General features: G+C 43.5%; 1 protein-coding gene across 3 annotated transcripts in view; it reads right to left on the bottom strand.

Moving 5' to 3' along the window:
* LOC103267245 (engulfment and cell motility protein 1-like) overlaps nt 1–14,049 on the bottom strand; it is a 162,101-nt gene that overhangs the window by 39,115 nt on the left and 108,937 nt on the right. For 2 of the 3 annotated variants that reach the window (XM_008064843.1, XM_008064844.2), the window contains exon 2: nt 2,557–2,720. In XM_008064843.1, the coding sequence (XP_008063034.1) occupies nt 2,557–2,720 (164 nt within the window). The remainder of the gene's footprint in view (nt 1–2,556; nt 2,721–14,049) is intronic. The other variant, XM_021715939.1, reaches the window with a different exon arrangement.

Raw genomic sequence — 14,049 nt, 5'->3', positions numbered from 1 at the left:
TGGCAAGACTTTGTCTATAAAATTAAAAAAAAAAATTTGCTGGGTGTGGTAGCATCCACCTGTAGTTCCAGCTACTTGGAAGGCTGAAGTGGAAGGATTGCTGGAGTCCAGCAGGTCGATGCTGGGGTGCCCGTGAGTGTGCCACTGCACTGTACTCCAGCCTGTGTGATAGAGTGAGACTCCAACTCAAAATAAATTAGTAAATAAAATAAACAAAGCTTAGGACAGTGGGAGGCCAAGTGTCTCTGGGTCTCTTCCTGCCCCTAGCACCTTGGGCAGGGCCTGGTATGTAGTTGTCTTAAATGAATGAGTGAATGAAAACAAACATGATCTATCCTTTTCTTGCAGGTAATTTGGGTTTATCATGGGAGCCATTTTGGCAGCGTTTAGCTCCTGTCTAGTCCATCACTCTAATAAACAAAATGGATCACAGAAGAATAGATCACTCTAACAGATAAAAATGTATCCCAGCTCCCACCTGCTGGCTTCAGAGACTGGGATGATTGATCATACTAGTCCCTGGCTTTCCCACTTAAATGCTGTACCTTTAAACAACTCTTTGTGACTCTACTGCAACTATATATACTAAGAACTCCAGTGAGCCATGGTGTTTCTCAGTCTGTGACTGAGGGATGATACAAAAGCTATATTCATACAGGAGGTCTTATTTTTATTTATGTTGCTTCTTCTTACATAGGAGAGGTAAAGATAAGAATTTCTTCTAATAAAGGGAAAGGAAATTTCAGAATGTCACAAGCAAACCCTTACTTAGGAAGTGAAAATAGAAAGCCAAGGCAGGAGCAAAATGTTCACACTTGACATGCAGTTAACGCTCTTACTTGGAACAAAGTCAAGGTCAAACATTAATTTAGAATCACTTGGTCTTAACTGAAGTGCTTCCTTAAGTCTCTGTTAGGTTTTAAGAATTATTGCCAAAAGCGTAATAAAGTACCCTTGCGTTTACACATCTGCTGAAACAGATGTTATGAACTCCAGCGTGTCAGTACTGCAGGTCCTGGGATCGGGTAAGGCGCCCCTGTCCCTCTTTGTAGGTGAGAAATTGCATCTCCAAGGAGCCTGTCACTTATCCAAAGTGCTTTCTTCTCAGTGTTTCTGGCTGAGGACCCATGCAAAACCCCAGTGGTGCCACTTGTGAGGGCTGGCTGGTGCTCATGTGGGTATGACTTAGGTTTTGCAATGATATAGGCCAAAGCTCCTTGAAAGCCTTTTCCCTCCACTCCTGATTAACTTCATGCCAACTAAAGTCTGCAGTTCTCCTCTGCAGTTTCTAATAGTGCTTCTTAAGATTTGAAAACAAACACACAGTAAATGTTAGAGCTTGACTACTGTCTTTTCAGACCTGTGCACTTTTTAAACTATGTTTGGTCTCTCCCATGGCAAAGGAGCTCTGGTGGGATGAACAAAATATTCACTAAGGGATCAGCAAACTCAAATTCAAGTCCCAGCTCCCCCACTTCTTAGCAACATCATTACTCCTCCAGACTACATCCTAGCCTTTGAATGGAAATAAGACTTGCCTGTCTCCCAGGGATGTGAAGAAAGGGAATAGCACAAGGGGTGCTTTGCAAATTGCCAGGCATAAAAATTAAGGTCAAATATTTGAGCACAAGAAACAGAAAAAGAAAGAATCAGAAACAGTGAGAGTTCGGGGGGAGTTCAGAAGCTCTGTCCAGTCTTTTGGGGACAGAATGAGAATAAATGTCAAACACCTTTCCTACACCCTTTTTCCTACCTTCTTCCCTTTAAAATATAAGGGTAACAAAACTGATCTAGCTCATGGAAAAGAAAAAGGTAAGATAAACAGGTCAGTTCTAAGAAAAGATGAAGCAAGAAAAACAGTCCTCATGTTTGAGGGTCAGACCATTTTAAAGGTAGAGTACATGAAATTTTGCAACAGTTGTAAGTGGCACTTGATGCTAAAACCTGTAAAAAGCAGGAGGCCTGCTTCCCCTTCACTGGAGGTTCATAGTCACAGGGGCCATACAACACACTCTGATGCCAACCAGTGCCAACCAGACAGGGAGAAAGTGAATCTGCCTCTCAAGCTTCCACTCCCACTTACTCATACTCATACTACTTCAGTTTTCATATTGCTTTAATTCTGGGTGGGCCTCACTCAGACTGAATCAGAAGATCTTGCCACTTAAAGGTCACGTACATAGGATCCAGTTTCATCAGCAAAAAAAACCCAAAAAACAAAAAAAACAAGAAAAAGAAAGAAAATTATTCCAAGTGTTGGAAAAGGCCCAAAACATTTTAGCTAGAAATCCCTGGAGGACTTGTCAGTTACTGGGCCAGTTCCTGGTTTAGATCTAGTTTGCCAGCACCTGGACCCACTCCATTAAGCCCACCTTGCCAAGCTTTGCCTTAAGGAGCTGCCGAGACGCCTCTAACTAAATTGAGTTCCCCTGGAATGTCTTCTGTTGGCCTTCCCTAATGAGCTCACAACACAGCCCAGCTTTGTGACAGGTGATCACTCCAGAAATGATGGATGAGAAACTTTGCAGGGATAGAGGCCAGTATAGGGTAACTTACAAAATCGGGCGAGACTGGAAGTCTTCCTGGTTCATCCTCTCAGACTGGCGGATTTTCAGGATCTCGGTGTAGCTCAGGTTCTGCAATTTGCTCTTGAACTGGTCCAGGGAGCTAGGCTTGGTTGTAAGCGCTCTCATAACCTGTTCCTTCACCACCTGCATTACCTGTAAATGGAAGGAAGACCATCATTTTCCTGGGGGCTGACCTTTCCCATTCATAGAGTCTCCCAGAGTTAATGGCTACTTGCCGTCTGATCCTCCCTGGTCTCAATGTGAACCTTGAGAATGCTTTTCCAAAGAGATAAACTTCCGTTATGCACATCTTCCATTTTCTCTTGTATTGTTGGAACCACAAGAAAGGAAATGGGTTGATTAACTTGGAATTGGGGAGGGATGCTTGGGGTGGGAGGTGTGCTCCATTTGCTTAACATATTATGACTGCTGCTGACTCAACGCTGTAAACAATGCCAACTCAAGAGTCAGGAATGAATGAAGGCCAAGCAACAATTAGAAGCCTGCATAGTAATATTTTTTCCAGGAGAAAATAGCTGAGATACAATTAACTGTGGAAGTTCGGCTGGCACAAGTTCAAATGAATATGAACAGATACTCCACCCCACACTGCTTTCCCCATGTAGTAAGGGCCTGAGTGTTCATACAAATTATGCATTTGGAAATGTACATGTGGTATTGCCTCTTTGAGCCAGGCACTAAAAAAGGTTTATTAAATTAGAACAGACATATCCCATTGGAAGTCTCAAGAAAAGAAAAAAAATATGGTAATTTGCTGCCTCAGGACAGGTCTAGCCCACAAGGAGGCAATTAACCACTGCCTCTATTAATGTGGGTTCATCTTCATCAGAATGTGTAACGCAGGAAAAGACCAGAGAACACACAATGCATCCAAGGGACTTGCTGTAAACTTGCTGCTTCCTTTTTCACCCTCCATTACAGATGAGAACAAGTATTACCATTGATCAGGTATCTAGTACGTGCTAGATACTATGGTAGGTGCTATACATACATACACACACAAACACACACACACACACACACATACACACACAATAAGTATATATATACTCCCTCTCTTTATCCAGTTAAATCTGTGAGGTAGATATTAACATCATCTCTACTTTACATATGAAGAAACTGAGGTTTTGAAACACTGAGAAACTTCAAAATCATACAGTTGGTTGGTATGTGGCTGAGCTTGGATTCGATCCCAGGATTGTAAACACTCTACTTATACTGCCATTCAAGTCATCATTCTTGGTGTCATTTGGGAACTTAACAATAAGACAAATCCACAGATATGCCTCTGCTATACATTCTGTTCTATGTCAGACACTTTACTGTTCATCACCTCATTTCATCTTTCCTCCAGTACAGTAGAGGAGGTGTTATTGCTACTATTTTAAAGGTAAGAAAACAGTGTGAGAAAGGATTGATGACCTGCCCAAGATCACACATATGTAGTTGGATTCTAGAATTCCAAGTAGCCTCGTATGATGGATACAGCATAGACTTAAGGTGGAATAAACAAGAATAAGATGTAATTCTTGTCTTCTATGAACTAAGGGTCTCATAAGAGAGGTGGATATGACCAAAGATTACTACCACAAAGGTGTGGAAAAGATAGAGAAGACAGACCCATGGGCTTTTTTGGCAGGTGGGGAAGTATTTCACTGAATTCATTTCATATGGGTTTGGTCAGTGGGATGGAAATAGATGAATAACCTAGAACACCATTGCATATTAGCCATTTTGAACCTGGGCTGCATCTGAAATGTAACCAATTGCATAAGCATCCTTTCATGCCCCCAGCATAATGGCACACAGGAAAATTTCTAGTTGACCTTCTACTGGATCTGCTTCTTTTTTTAACTCAGGCAAAATGCTAAATTTGGGATGCTTGGCAAAGTTTGAAATTGTGACCATCTTTTGTCATGCAGCACAAATGATGGTTAAATTAGATCAAAGCTGAACTAGGGCACTTTACTGTCTCGTATGAGGGGCGCCACAGGGGCTGCCTCCTTGCCTATTTAGACAGACTTAGAATTAAGCCAAAGAGATCATTAGTCTCCCAATGATATCTGGCCTTCTGGTGGGAGGTAGGAAAATGACTGGAGACAAAGATACAGCAATCAGAATACCAAACATGAAGAAGTGATTTTTTCAGTAGACTCAGGTTAAAGGTAAGACTTTTAGAGCTATCTCTACCCACTCATTTTGTAGATGAAGAAAGAAATGTTACCTCACAACCTGTGTTTCTTAAGAGGCTATCACATAGATGACAATTTTCACACCACACCTGCCTATATCCAGTGGTCGGTCTAGTAAGTAGTCATGTGATCTGAGCTACCCAATCCTTCCCCAGACTTCCCTGACTTGACTTGAGGTAGAGCTGAAGCTTGCATTTTGGAGTTCTTTTGAGAACTGTACAACTAATGTCCTTTGATATCTGGGAAGTGGAAGGTAATGAGGCCAATGCCAACAGAATCAGAGAGAAGAAGAAAGAAACGTGTGTGTGGAAAGTGTTAATGATTAAGCCCTATTCAACTGCAAAGTCAGCACAATCCTTACATTTGGTGGTTTGGCTACATGAGTCTTTTTTTTTCCTTAAGATGGTTTGAATGGTTCTTGTTGCTTGCAACCAAAGAGTCACAACAAATACATGCAGTGAAGTCCAAGAGAAGTACCAGTTTGTAGGGCTGAGGCTGGCCAGATGGTGAAAAAGTAGGAGAGGAAAGCAGAATAGAAACAACAAAGGTACTTCAATAAGAAATGATCTTTGAAAATCACCTTCATTCATAGGCCCATGGTTGCACCTTTGCATGGAAGTGATGATAGTCTCTTATAGACTGTGGGGAAATCTTCAACTCTTACTTATATCTTATGCTTAAAAGCTACTGTTTGAGAGCTTCATTCCTTTAGCTTAAGACTTTGATCTCTGCTAGATGCAAGAGTACATATGCAGAACAATCCTCTAAATTCTCCCCAAATAACTTATATTTCAGTTTGAAGAAACCACAGAACCTTTCCTAAGACTCGGTTGATAGGGAGAAATAAGATGAGGCCATTCAGGCTCCTGGGCCCAGGGGACAGGAGGTAAGTGATGACATCAAAGACTAGCTTTGTTTACTTTACTTCACAGTTTCATTTGGCACTGGCCCTGAGAAGCTCTTATTTTATTATTTTATTTTAGTTTTTAGAGACAGGGTCTTATTCTGCTGCAGGAGTGCAGTGGCACAGTCATAGCTCTCTGTAGCCTTGAACTCCTGTCCTCAAGTGATCCTTCCACTTGGTCTCCCCAAGGGCTGGGGTTATAAGTGTCAGTCACTACTCCTGGCCTAGAAGTTCTATGGTCATTCTGCATATCCAGGAAAATAAACTCAGTGAAGGATGTCACTGAATGTTTTAAGAAGACAAAATAGTTATGTAAGTCAAGTATTCATATGTGCCTTTGCATAGCAGGTAGAATGTATGGTTTTAAGTCTCTACCAGTGTTCTACATGTGCACTTTAAATCAAGACATTCACACCACCATCCTTAACTATGTACCCTTTTGAAAATATCAGACCATTTGCCATTTGAAAAACCTGCAGACGGTGTTGCAGAGGCATCAGAACATCAATAAAGGTAAACTTTTTAGCTACAGTACGTGCTTGCCACTGACATTAAAGAAACATGCTCTTAGAATCTGCATTCATTGTAGGTATTGACCCATCATTCAAGCAATGTCTGGTCCATGCTGGCGGTGTGTTTCTGGTATCTTCTTGGCACATATTCTCTGTAATAATGTTATACCTTTTAAAAAGTGGGAGTCCCACAAGACTTTTGTACTTCAAATGGAGGAAACCTTTGGGCTCCTTGGAAGACTGGGTCAAAGGTGTAAGTGCAGGGGCTCCTAAATTAAATCAAGCATGTTGGCAAAGTAGTCTAGTCATGCTCCTGGCTGCCCTGGTTGTTCATTTAAATGTGCTCCTGTATTCTATTCCAAGATCTACTGAGCCTCCATGTAGATTTAATCATGTCTCCAATCCTGACTTTATACCCCCAACCTTCAACCAGTCCTTCAACAAACATTTTCAACCAGTCTTTCATTTATTTTTTATTTATTTTGAGACAGGGCCTCACTACATTGCTCAGACTGGTCTCAAACTCCTGGCCTCGAGCAGTCTACTCACCTCAGCCTTCCAAAGTGTTGGGATTATAGGAGTGAGCCACCACACCTAGTGTTTTTAAACTCCTACTCAGTGCAAGGCACAGTCACTGGAGACCTTATGTCGAATGAGCTTCTGGCCTGTGAAAGTGGATGAGACACTTACATTCGTGTCTCACCCAAGGGAGAACACGATGCCACAGGGGTGCAGGGACCTAGGAACTCATTCCTCAAATCCTTCAGAATTTCTCTCAAGTGCTGGCAGGCTGAGGGCACATCACCAGGACTTTGGGGCTTGCAGAGAGGCCAAATACAGAGACGCGGCGGAGCAAGGGTGGGGCTACTCTTGGTGGGAGCAACAGCATGAGCAAAGGCTTGGAGGTAAGAGGAAAGCACAGCTGTGGGTGGGGAAGAGTACACAGTAGGCTCATTTAGTTGGAGAAACCTGGTGGAGCTGCAAGTTCTCGTTGAAAGGCAGGCTGGGAAAGATGGGAGGCAGCTTTGATAGCTAAAATAAAAAATTTGGATTTTTTTTCCCTGTAACTAAGGATAGTTACCAGAAGATCCTGGGGTGTGTAGAGGATTCAATAATATGCAATATGTTGGGGTATATAAAGTAGTCATTCTTGCTGTAGCTGCAGTAAGGAGAGATATTAAAGAAGTCTGCATGGCCGAGGCAAAATTTTTTGCTGAGATATGAAAGATGGATGGGAGTTACTTGAGTGCAGAAGAAGGGAAGAGAATTCTAGGCAGAGGGACCAGCAGGAGCAAAGGCAGGGAGGTAGGGAGTGCATGTTTCAGGCATTAAAGAAAATATGCTTTGGAGTCTACATTACAAAGTTTCCGTGAACAGACAGGTACCGGTTTCATCATGGCTTTCCAGCCCTACAAACCCAACATGCAGGGCTTTGAATCTGGGTTGTATGTTTCCTAGACCTGAGGCCTTCCTCAAACACTCAATCCCTCTAAGACTCATTTTCACCACCTGCAAACTGGGAGTACTATTAATTTAGAATTCATAGAGTTGTCAGATATGCTTAGCATCCCTTATGGTACATTGTGGATATCTAGTAAATGTGAGTTTTCCTTCCCAAGCCTTAGTTTGCTCGTGGTAAAGTGCTAGTAATAATATGGAATTCACAGAGTTGTTGTGACATCTAAACAAGAACTTATATGCAAAGTACCCAATACACTGAATGGAACATACTAGACACTCAACACATATCAGTTCTTTCATCTATCCAGAAGGAAATTACTTATGGCAGAGGTTTCGCTTATAAAAATGTCTTGCACAGGATGTTGCTAGACCACAGGTGTATCACCTGGGAACTTGCTAGAAATGCAACTTCTCGGGCCCACTCCAGACCTACTGAGTCAGAAACTCTAAGAGAGGCACCCAGCAATCTGAACATCCTCCTGCTGATTCTGATGCCCAAATATGAGAACCACTGATTTCAGCAAACATTGAGCTCTTCTTCTGAGCCTTCAGTATGGCATCTACATCTTCTGGTGATTCTTGCCTTAGGTTAGCTATTGGTGTACCTTTTGTACCATCTAGATTGTAAATCCTTGGAGGAAAGGAAGTGCTTGTTTCCTTATATCATGCCTCATGGTACTCAACACAGTGTCTTCCAGACTGGAATAATGATTGGCATGTTCAGTGTTAAACACACCTTAGGCTCCTACTTTTCACCTGTGGATTTACACAACAACTAAGTCCCTAACATAATTATAAGACTGTTATAAGGTTTTTAAAGCACAATATTTTGCAAAGTCTAAAGAATAAATCCTGTGGTTGTGAAGTGCTGTCTTAGGGTTCCAGAGGCCATTGGTCTTTGGGGCTCCCTTGTAAGGCTGAGCTGGAGAGGGGACTGACCTACATCCAAGTGCAGGGTTTCTGGAGAAACCACCATGGTGTGTGCTACTGGATACTGCCACTAATGGGTGGTCAGTACTTCCAAAAAAAGTAAAATTTACCCCCAACTGGTGGTGCCCGTTAAACTGATTTATCGTCATAATGAAGAGAAAAGGCTGTCTTGGGGAAGACAGATGCCAGCACAGTTCAGCTTACAAATGACTCATATAGGAGAGAGTTTTCATTGTTGGACCATTTTTCTTCCCTGGAACGTTCCTTACACAAAACAAAAAGCCTGAAGGCTCACAACGGCTCCAAAATTGCAGAAACTCTGCCCAGAGAGGGGTCTGAGGGAAAGAAGACCCTGAAGGCTCATGTGTGGGAAGGATAATTTCCTAGAGGCCAGAGATCACCTTGGGGCTACATACTAAGGGTAGAATCTGGAGAAATAGACTTACCCAGAAAAAAGAAGAGATGTTATAGTAAAAACTGGTGACTTACCTGGCATGGACAATGATTGATTCCTCCCTGTCCCTACCTCCCCAAAGAGGTCTATAAAATTAGGACATCTTCTGGAATCTCAAGATGGTTATATTTTGTGGTTTTGTTGGGGCTGGGGAGTGGACAGCGTAAGCCGGGCCGCGCCTATAGAACATCTTGCTGAGTGGTGCCAAGTGTATTAAAATGAAAGAGAAAGAAATTAAGGTGCTCTCTGGCCCATGAAACAACATTTGAGTTTTCTAAATTTATTCTGGGCAGTGGGGCTTAGAGCAGGGGTTAAGTGGCAGATAATAGATATTTTCATTTTTGTGAATCATATGGTATCTGTTGCAACTACTCATTTCTGTCATGGCAGCATGACTGTAGCCACATACACTATGTAAATAAATGGGCATGGCTATGCTCCAATAAAATTTTATTTATAAAAAAAGGCATTGGGCTTGATTTGGCTTGTAGCAGTAGTTTGCCAGGCAATAGCATAGAGGAAAAAAACAACACCTAGTTTTACAGTTAGGCAGTACTCATTTCAAAGTCTGGCTCCATCACTCACTAACTGGGAAAATGTCTTAGCTTCTCTGAGCCTCAGTTTTCTTATCTATAAAGTGGAGATGACAATCATTAGCCAGGACTGAAATGCAGAGAGTTGAGGCCAATATATTATGAGATTCCCTCTGAATCACAGTCCTAGACATCTGATTCAAAGAAAATATTCTCCTGGCAGCTTGCAAACAACTTGTATATCCTCACAAGATGGCTCTTGTGTTTCTAACACATGGAGGTTTATATTCAGGTCGAATTGAGCAGAATTGGTTCCGACAGATTAAAGAGAATTGTTTTGTTTAAATGGTATTCTCAATGCTTACCTTGAATGGTTTCAGAGCTTGGAGGGTTCCTTGGCCTGTCCTTGCTCCCTCCTACCCCACCTCTAGTCCTAGTTCCCCCACTGCAGTCCCTGGTGAATGGCCTGCTGGCCCAGGGCTCTGTGGGGCCAGGTTTAATGAAAACAAAGAGTAACTGCTCTGAAATCACAGAGAGTCAGCGCAGCCAGTGTGCAACTTTTGGCCCCTCTCAATTTCATTATGTATCCTCAATTATACCAGATGAATTTGAAACATTATGTTCATTAATAAATGCAGAAAAGTTCTTCTCCATTTTAGAAAGAATGTGTGGGCTAATCTTGGCATCCAGTAATAAGAAGACTCAGCAAACCGTTTACTTTCTCCTGACTCTATTTCTCCAGTATGCCCCTAAGGGTCTCTGCACTCTAAGCTCCTGTGCGCATCTACCTGAAGGGGTGATGAGGCCTAATTCAAAGCCAAAAGTCAGCGCTGTGCTTGACATGGACGCTGAAGTCCTTGTAACTCTCCTTCTGTAAGATGGCATTTCACAACCCGACAAATGCGAGACTTGTGGTCCATCACATCAAAAGCCAAGAAAAGTGCCATGAGCTGAAAAAAAAGAATGGCTTGCTGTAGGCTGAAACTCTCCACTGGTTCTACTCTTCCCAAGTTATTCTGGAATGCAAACCATTGACAACCCAAGGCCTGTTCTCTGGGCGCCGTATACCTGGACTTGGGAACGTAACACAACTCTAAGGTTGTCTTTAGTGAGTGGCAGCAAACTAGGGAACATAATGAAACTACTTGGGCTTGGGAACCTGCGAGCTCGTGAAAATCAGGAATTTTGCTCCAGAATCACAGCTTTGAGGAGAGTGGGATGTTGACTCTGCCTGGTATATATCTCTTCCTTTGGTTCTCACTAATCCCTTGCTGGGCCCTTGCCCCATCACCTTCCTGGTTTACCCAACAGCCTTCTGACTTCAACTCTGCCCCTTCTAGCCCCTCCTCACAGCAGCCAGCTTGCTTCCAAAATGCAAAGCTGATCATATCATTCACCTGATTAAACCCTACAGAGGTTCAGCACCGTCTTTGGGGTGAAGACCACCAGCCTCTCCAATGTGTTGCTGACCAACCACCTCCTCTGGTAGATATATTTTTACTTGGTCCAGCTCTTGCACCTCACAACCTCACACACCAAGATCCTCTCAACGCCTTGAGCTTTGCTCCTGTGTCTTCACTCTGGCTTTTCCTCCCACCTACCACTAATACCTTCCTTCTAGACCTGCTCATTCATCAGGTCAATGTCACTACCCTTGACACTTCTTCCTGACCTGCTGTCCAAAGTTGGGGTTTGTGCCCCATTCTCCCACCATAGCACTGACTGTATCATAAGGTAGTGGTCTGTGTCCTCCTTGCTCCTTTGTCCTAGAGACCGTGCAGTCCAGTCACGTTGTAGTGACTGAGAAAATATTTGTTTAATTTATGACTGACTACTCGTCAAACAATTAAAATAAAGAAAGGGCCTCTAAAATCAGTAGTTCTCAATCCTCACCATACAACAAAATTTACAATGTACTTTTGCCGGGTCTCACCACCAGAGATTCTGATTCTAGAATGGGTTCCAGGCACGGGCCATGTTTTACAAAGCTTCCGAGGGATGCAAATGTGCAGATGGGGTTGAGGAACAGCTGAGGTTGAGGAACAGCTGGGGTTGAGGACCACTGGTCTAAATGAGGCAGCCTAAGAAGGTAGGAGGGTAGGGTGACTGCGGTGTCAGGGAAAAAGGAGAAGAAGCCTGCACCCTTCCCTCAGAACCTCCCAGTGCATCTTCCAGATGTCACCCGAGAAGCTGAGTTCTTCGCTTGTGACTGCCTGCGGTTCTCCTAAAGCTCATTCTTCACATGCTATCTTCTGCAAGGAAAGGATCAGTGTTCTCATTGGGGACAGGGGGTTGGAGGTCTGGGGACTGTACCCTCTCTCAACCTGTTTGGGCAGGGCCCTTAGATGCCACCTACCACTCAGGGCCAGACCACTTTCCCTGGGTTGCCTCTCATTGAGGCAGCCACGCCACAGCCACCACATTGAAGACGTCTGCCTATCTGGATCAGGCACTGTTTAGTGACCTGCTTTAGCAAGGGCAGCCAATGTCTTCCAAAGTAGCCCACACCCAGTAATCAAGATTAGTGCTCCCAGATGCTTGATCAGAGTAGGGCGGCAGTGTGAGTGCTCACCTTAAGCAGGCAAGCTTGTGGCTGGCAGTGTCCAGGCAGGGCCCAGAGAACCTGAGGAAGGGCTATGATGAAAATGGTGAATTTTCAGATGTGCCCTGAGAGCCAAACAGATGGCTCTGAAGCAGCTGGGAAGGGAGTTTCTCTCAGCACTGCCACTGGCTTGCTCAGGTTTGTAGCTTCTAATGAAATGGGGACAGAATGGCAGGGGGTTGTGATGCTCAAGCAGCTTCAAGCACCCTGAGAATCTGTCATAATCCAAAATGAGAGCAGAGGGCCTTGGTGTTAGCCCCTAAAATACCTCATTATATAACGCCTGACCCTACAGTTCAGCACAGGTGCTAAGTGGGTGATGTCCCCATTCCTGAGACTCAGACACAGGGCGCTAGTAGCTGTCCTGTTCCTCAGGAGTAGGCACTTTAATTTAGAACTTAGGCATCTTTAAAGCCAGTAAAATAATTAACTAACCAACTAAACTATTAAGCAGCAATTCATCTTGAAATCAATTAGTACTGAGTTTGTTGAAGCAACATCCTTCTCACTTTCTCTAGCATCTGCAGGAAGCCAATCGAAGAGAGATAGGAAAGGTGAGGCTTGGGATCACTGCTTTCTCTTTGCAGCCTGCCCTTGAGGGGAGAGAGATCAAGAGGCACACAGCTGTGTGACAAAGTTGCTTTTTTCCCCATTGAAACAGGAAGTCAAATTAATACAGCAATCAGGCTAAATTTGCTGGTTAGCTAATTGAAGGGCTGGGTTGGCCAACAGGAAACTATTTTCACCAGCATCTGACAGAGTCGGCCTCTGGCAAAGCGAAGTCCAAGCAAATCACATTAGTGGGTGGCATTTAATCCACAGCTTTAAATAAACAATGTGTCAAGCAAGTTAGTCAAAACATGTGATCATGTGGGGGACGGGGTGGGCAGAAACAAACGGGGCAGGTTTTCTTGCCAAAAGGACTGAAAAACTTTTTCCTCCAATAGGATAGAGGGGAAACGGCTACACATTTTTAATAATCATGCTGCTGTTGATTTTCCAATGCCTTCTCACCAAATTTATCTATACTTTGTCAACCATTGGGGCGAAAGCAAAGTCTTTTGCAAATCTCTTTGAAGTTACAAGAAAAGGCTTTCCCAAATGGGAAGTCTCCAAATTGTATGGAGTAGCTCCTGGGGTGCTATTCTTTTGCAGCTAAGACTGCCTGACATTGAGGAGAGAATGGTGGGTTGATTTTACTAAGAGCGCCCCCCAAAGCAGGAGAAATTTCACTGAAGTAAGACGACGGGATGGATTTTTCTTTTTTAAGTTCCACAATCATGGCACCAAAATAAAAGGCATTAAGGACGAGCAACTACTTATTGTCTTTGTTAATGAATCAATGGTATCCACAGGTATCCTTTTCAATACCATGAGTGTTTATCAACAAATCTGATATCTAATTGCTGTCTCTTCCTCACTCAATTCATTGGTAAGGCCTGAAAAAAAAAGAGGTTAATGGTCACTGTGGTGATCTCTCCTGGTACATCTTAACAGTTTATCTCTATGTCTCCAGCATCAAATATCAGCTTTATAGATATCTGCAGAATGAATGAATGAGCTAAAAAATGATGGACAAGAAGAATATCAGGCTGGGCTCGGTGGCTCAGCCTGTAATCCCGCGCTTTGGGAGGTCGAGGTGAGTGAATTGCCTTAGCCTGCGGGTTCGAGACCCGCCCGGGCAACTTGGCGAGACCTCATCTCTACAATAAATCAAAAAATTAGCCAGGCGTGGTAGTGCACGCCTGTAGTTTCAGCTACTTGGAAGGCTGAGGCAGAAGGATCGCTGGGACCCAGCAGGTCGAGGCTGCAATGACCAGGAGTGGCCACTGCACTCCAGTCTGGGCGACTGAGTGAGACTCCAACTCAAAAA

The sequence above is a fragment of the Carlito syrichta genome, unplaced genomic scaffold, assembly GCF_000164805.1.
Source record: "Carlito syrichta isolate Samal-C Ts95f unplaced genomic scaffold, Tarsius_syrichta-2.0.1 Scaffold308082, whole genome shotgun sequence".
NCBI classification, from domain to species: Eukaryota; Metazoa; Chordata; class Mammalia; order Primates; family Tarsiidae; genus Carlito; species Carlito syrichta.
The sequence above is the reverse complement of the archived record's forward strand: the minus strand, read 5'-3'. Positions and strand labels throughout refer to the sequence as shown.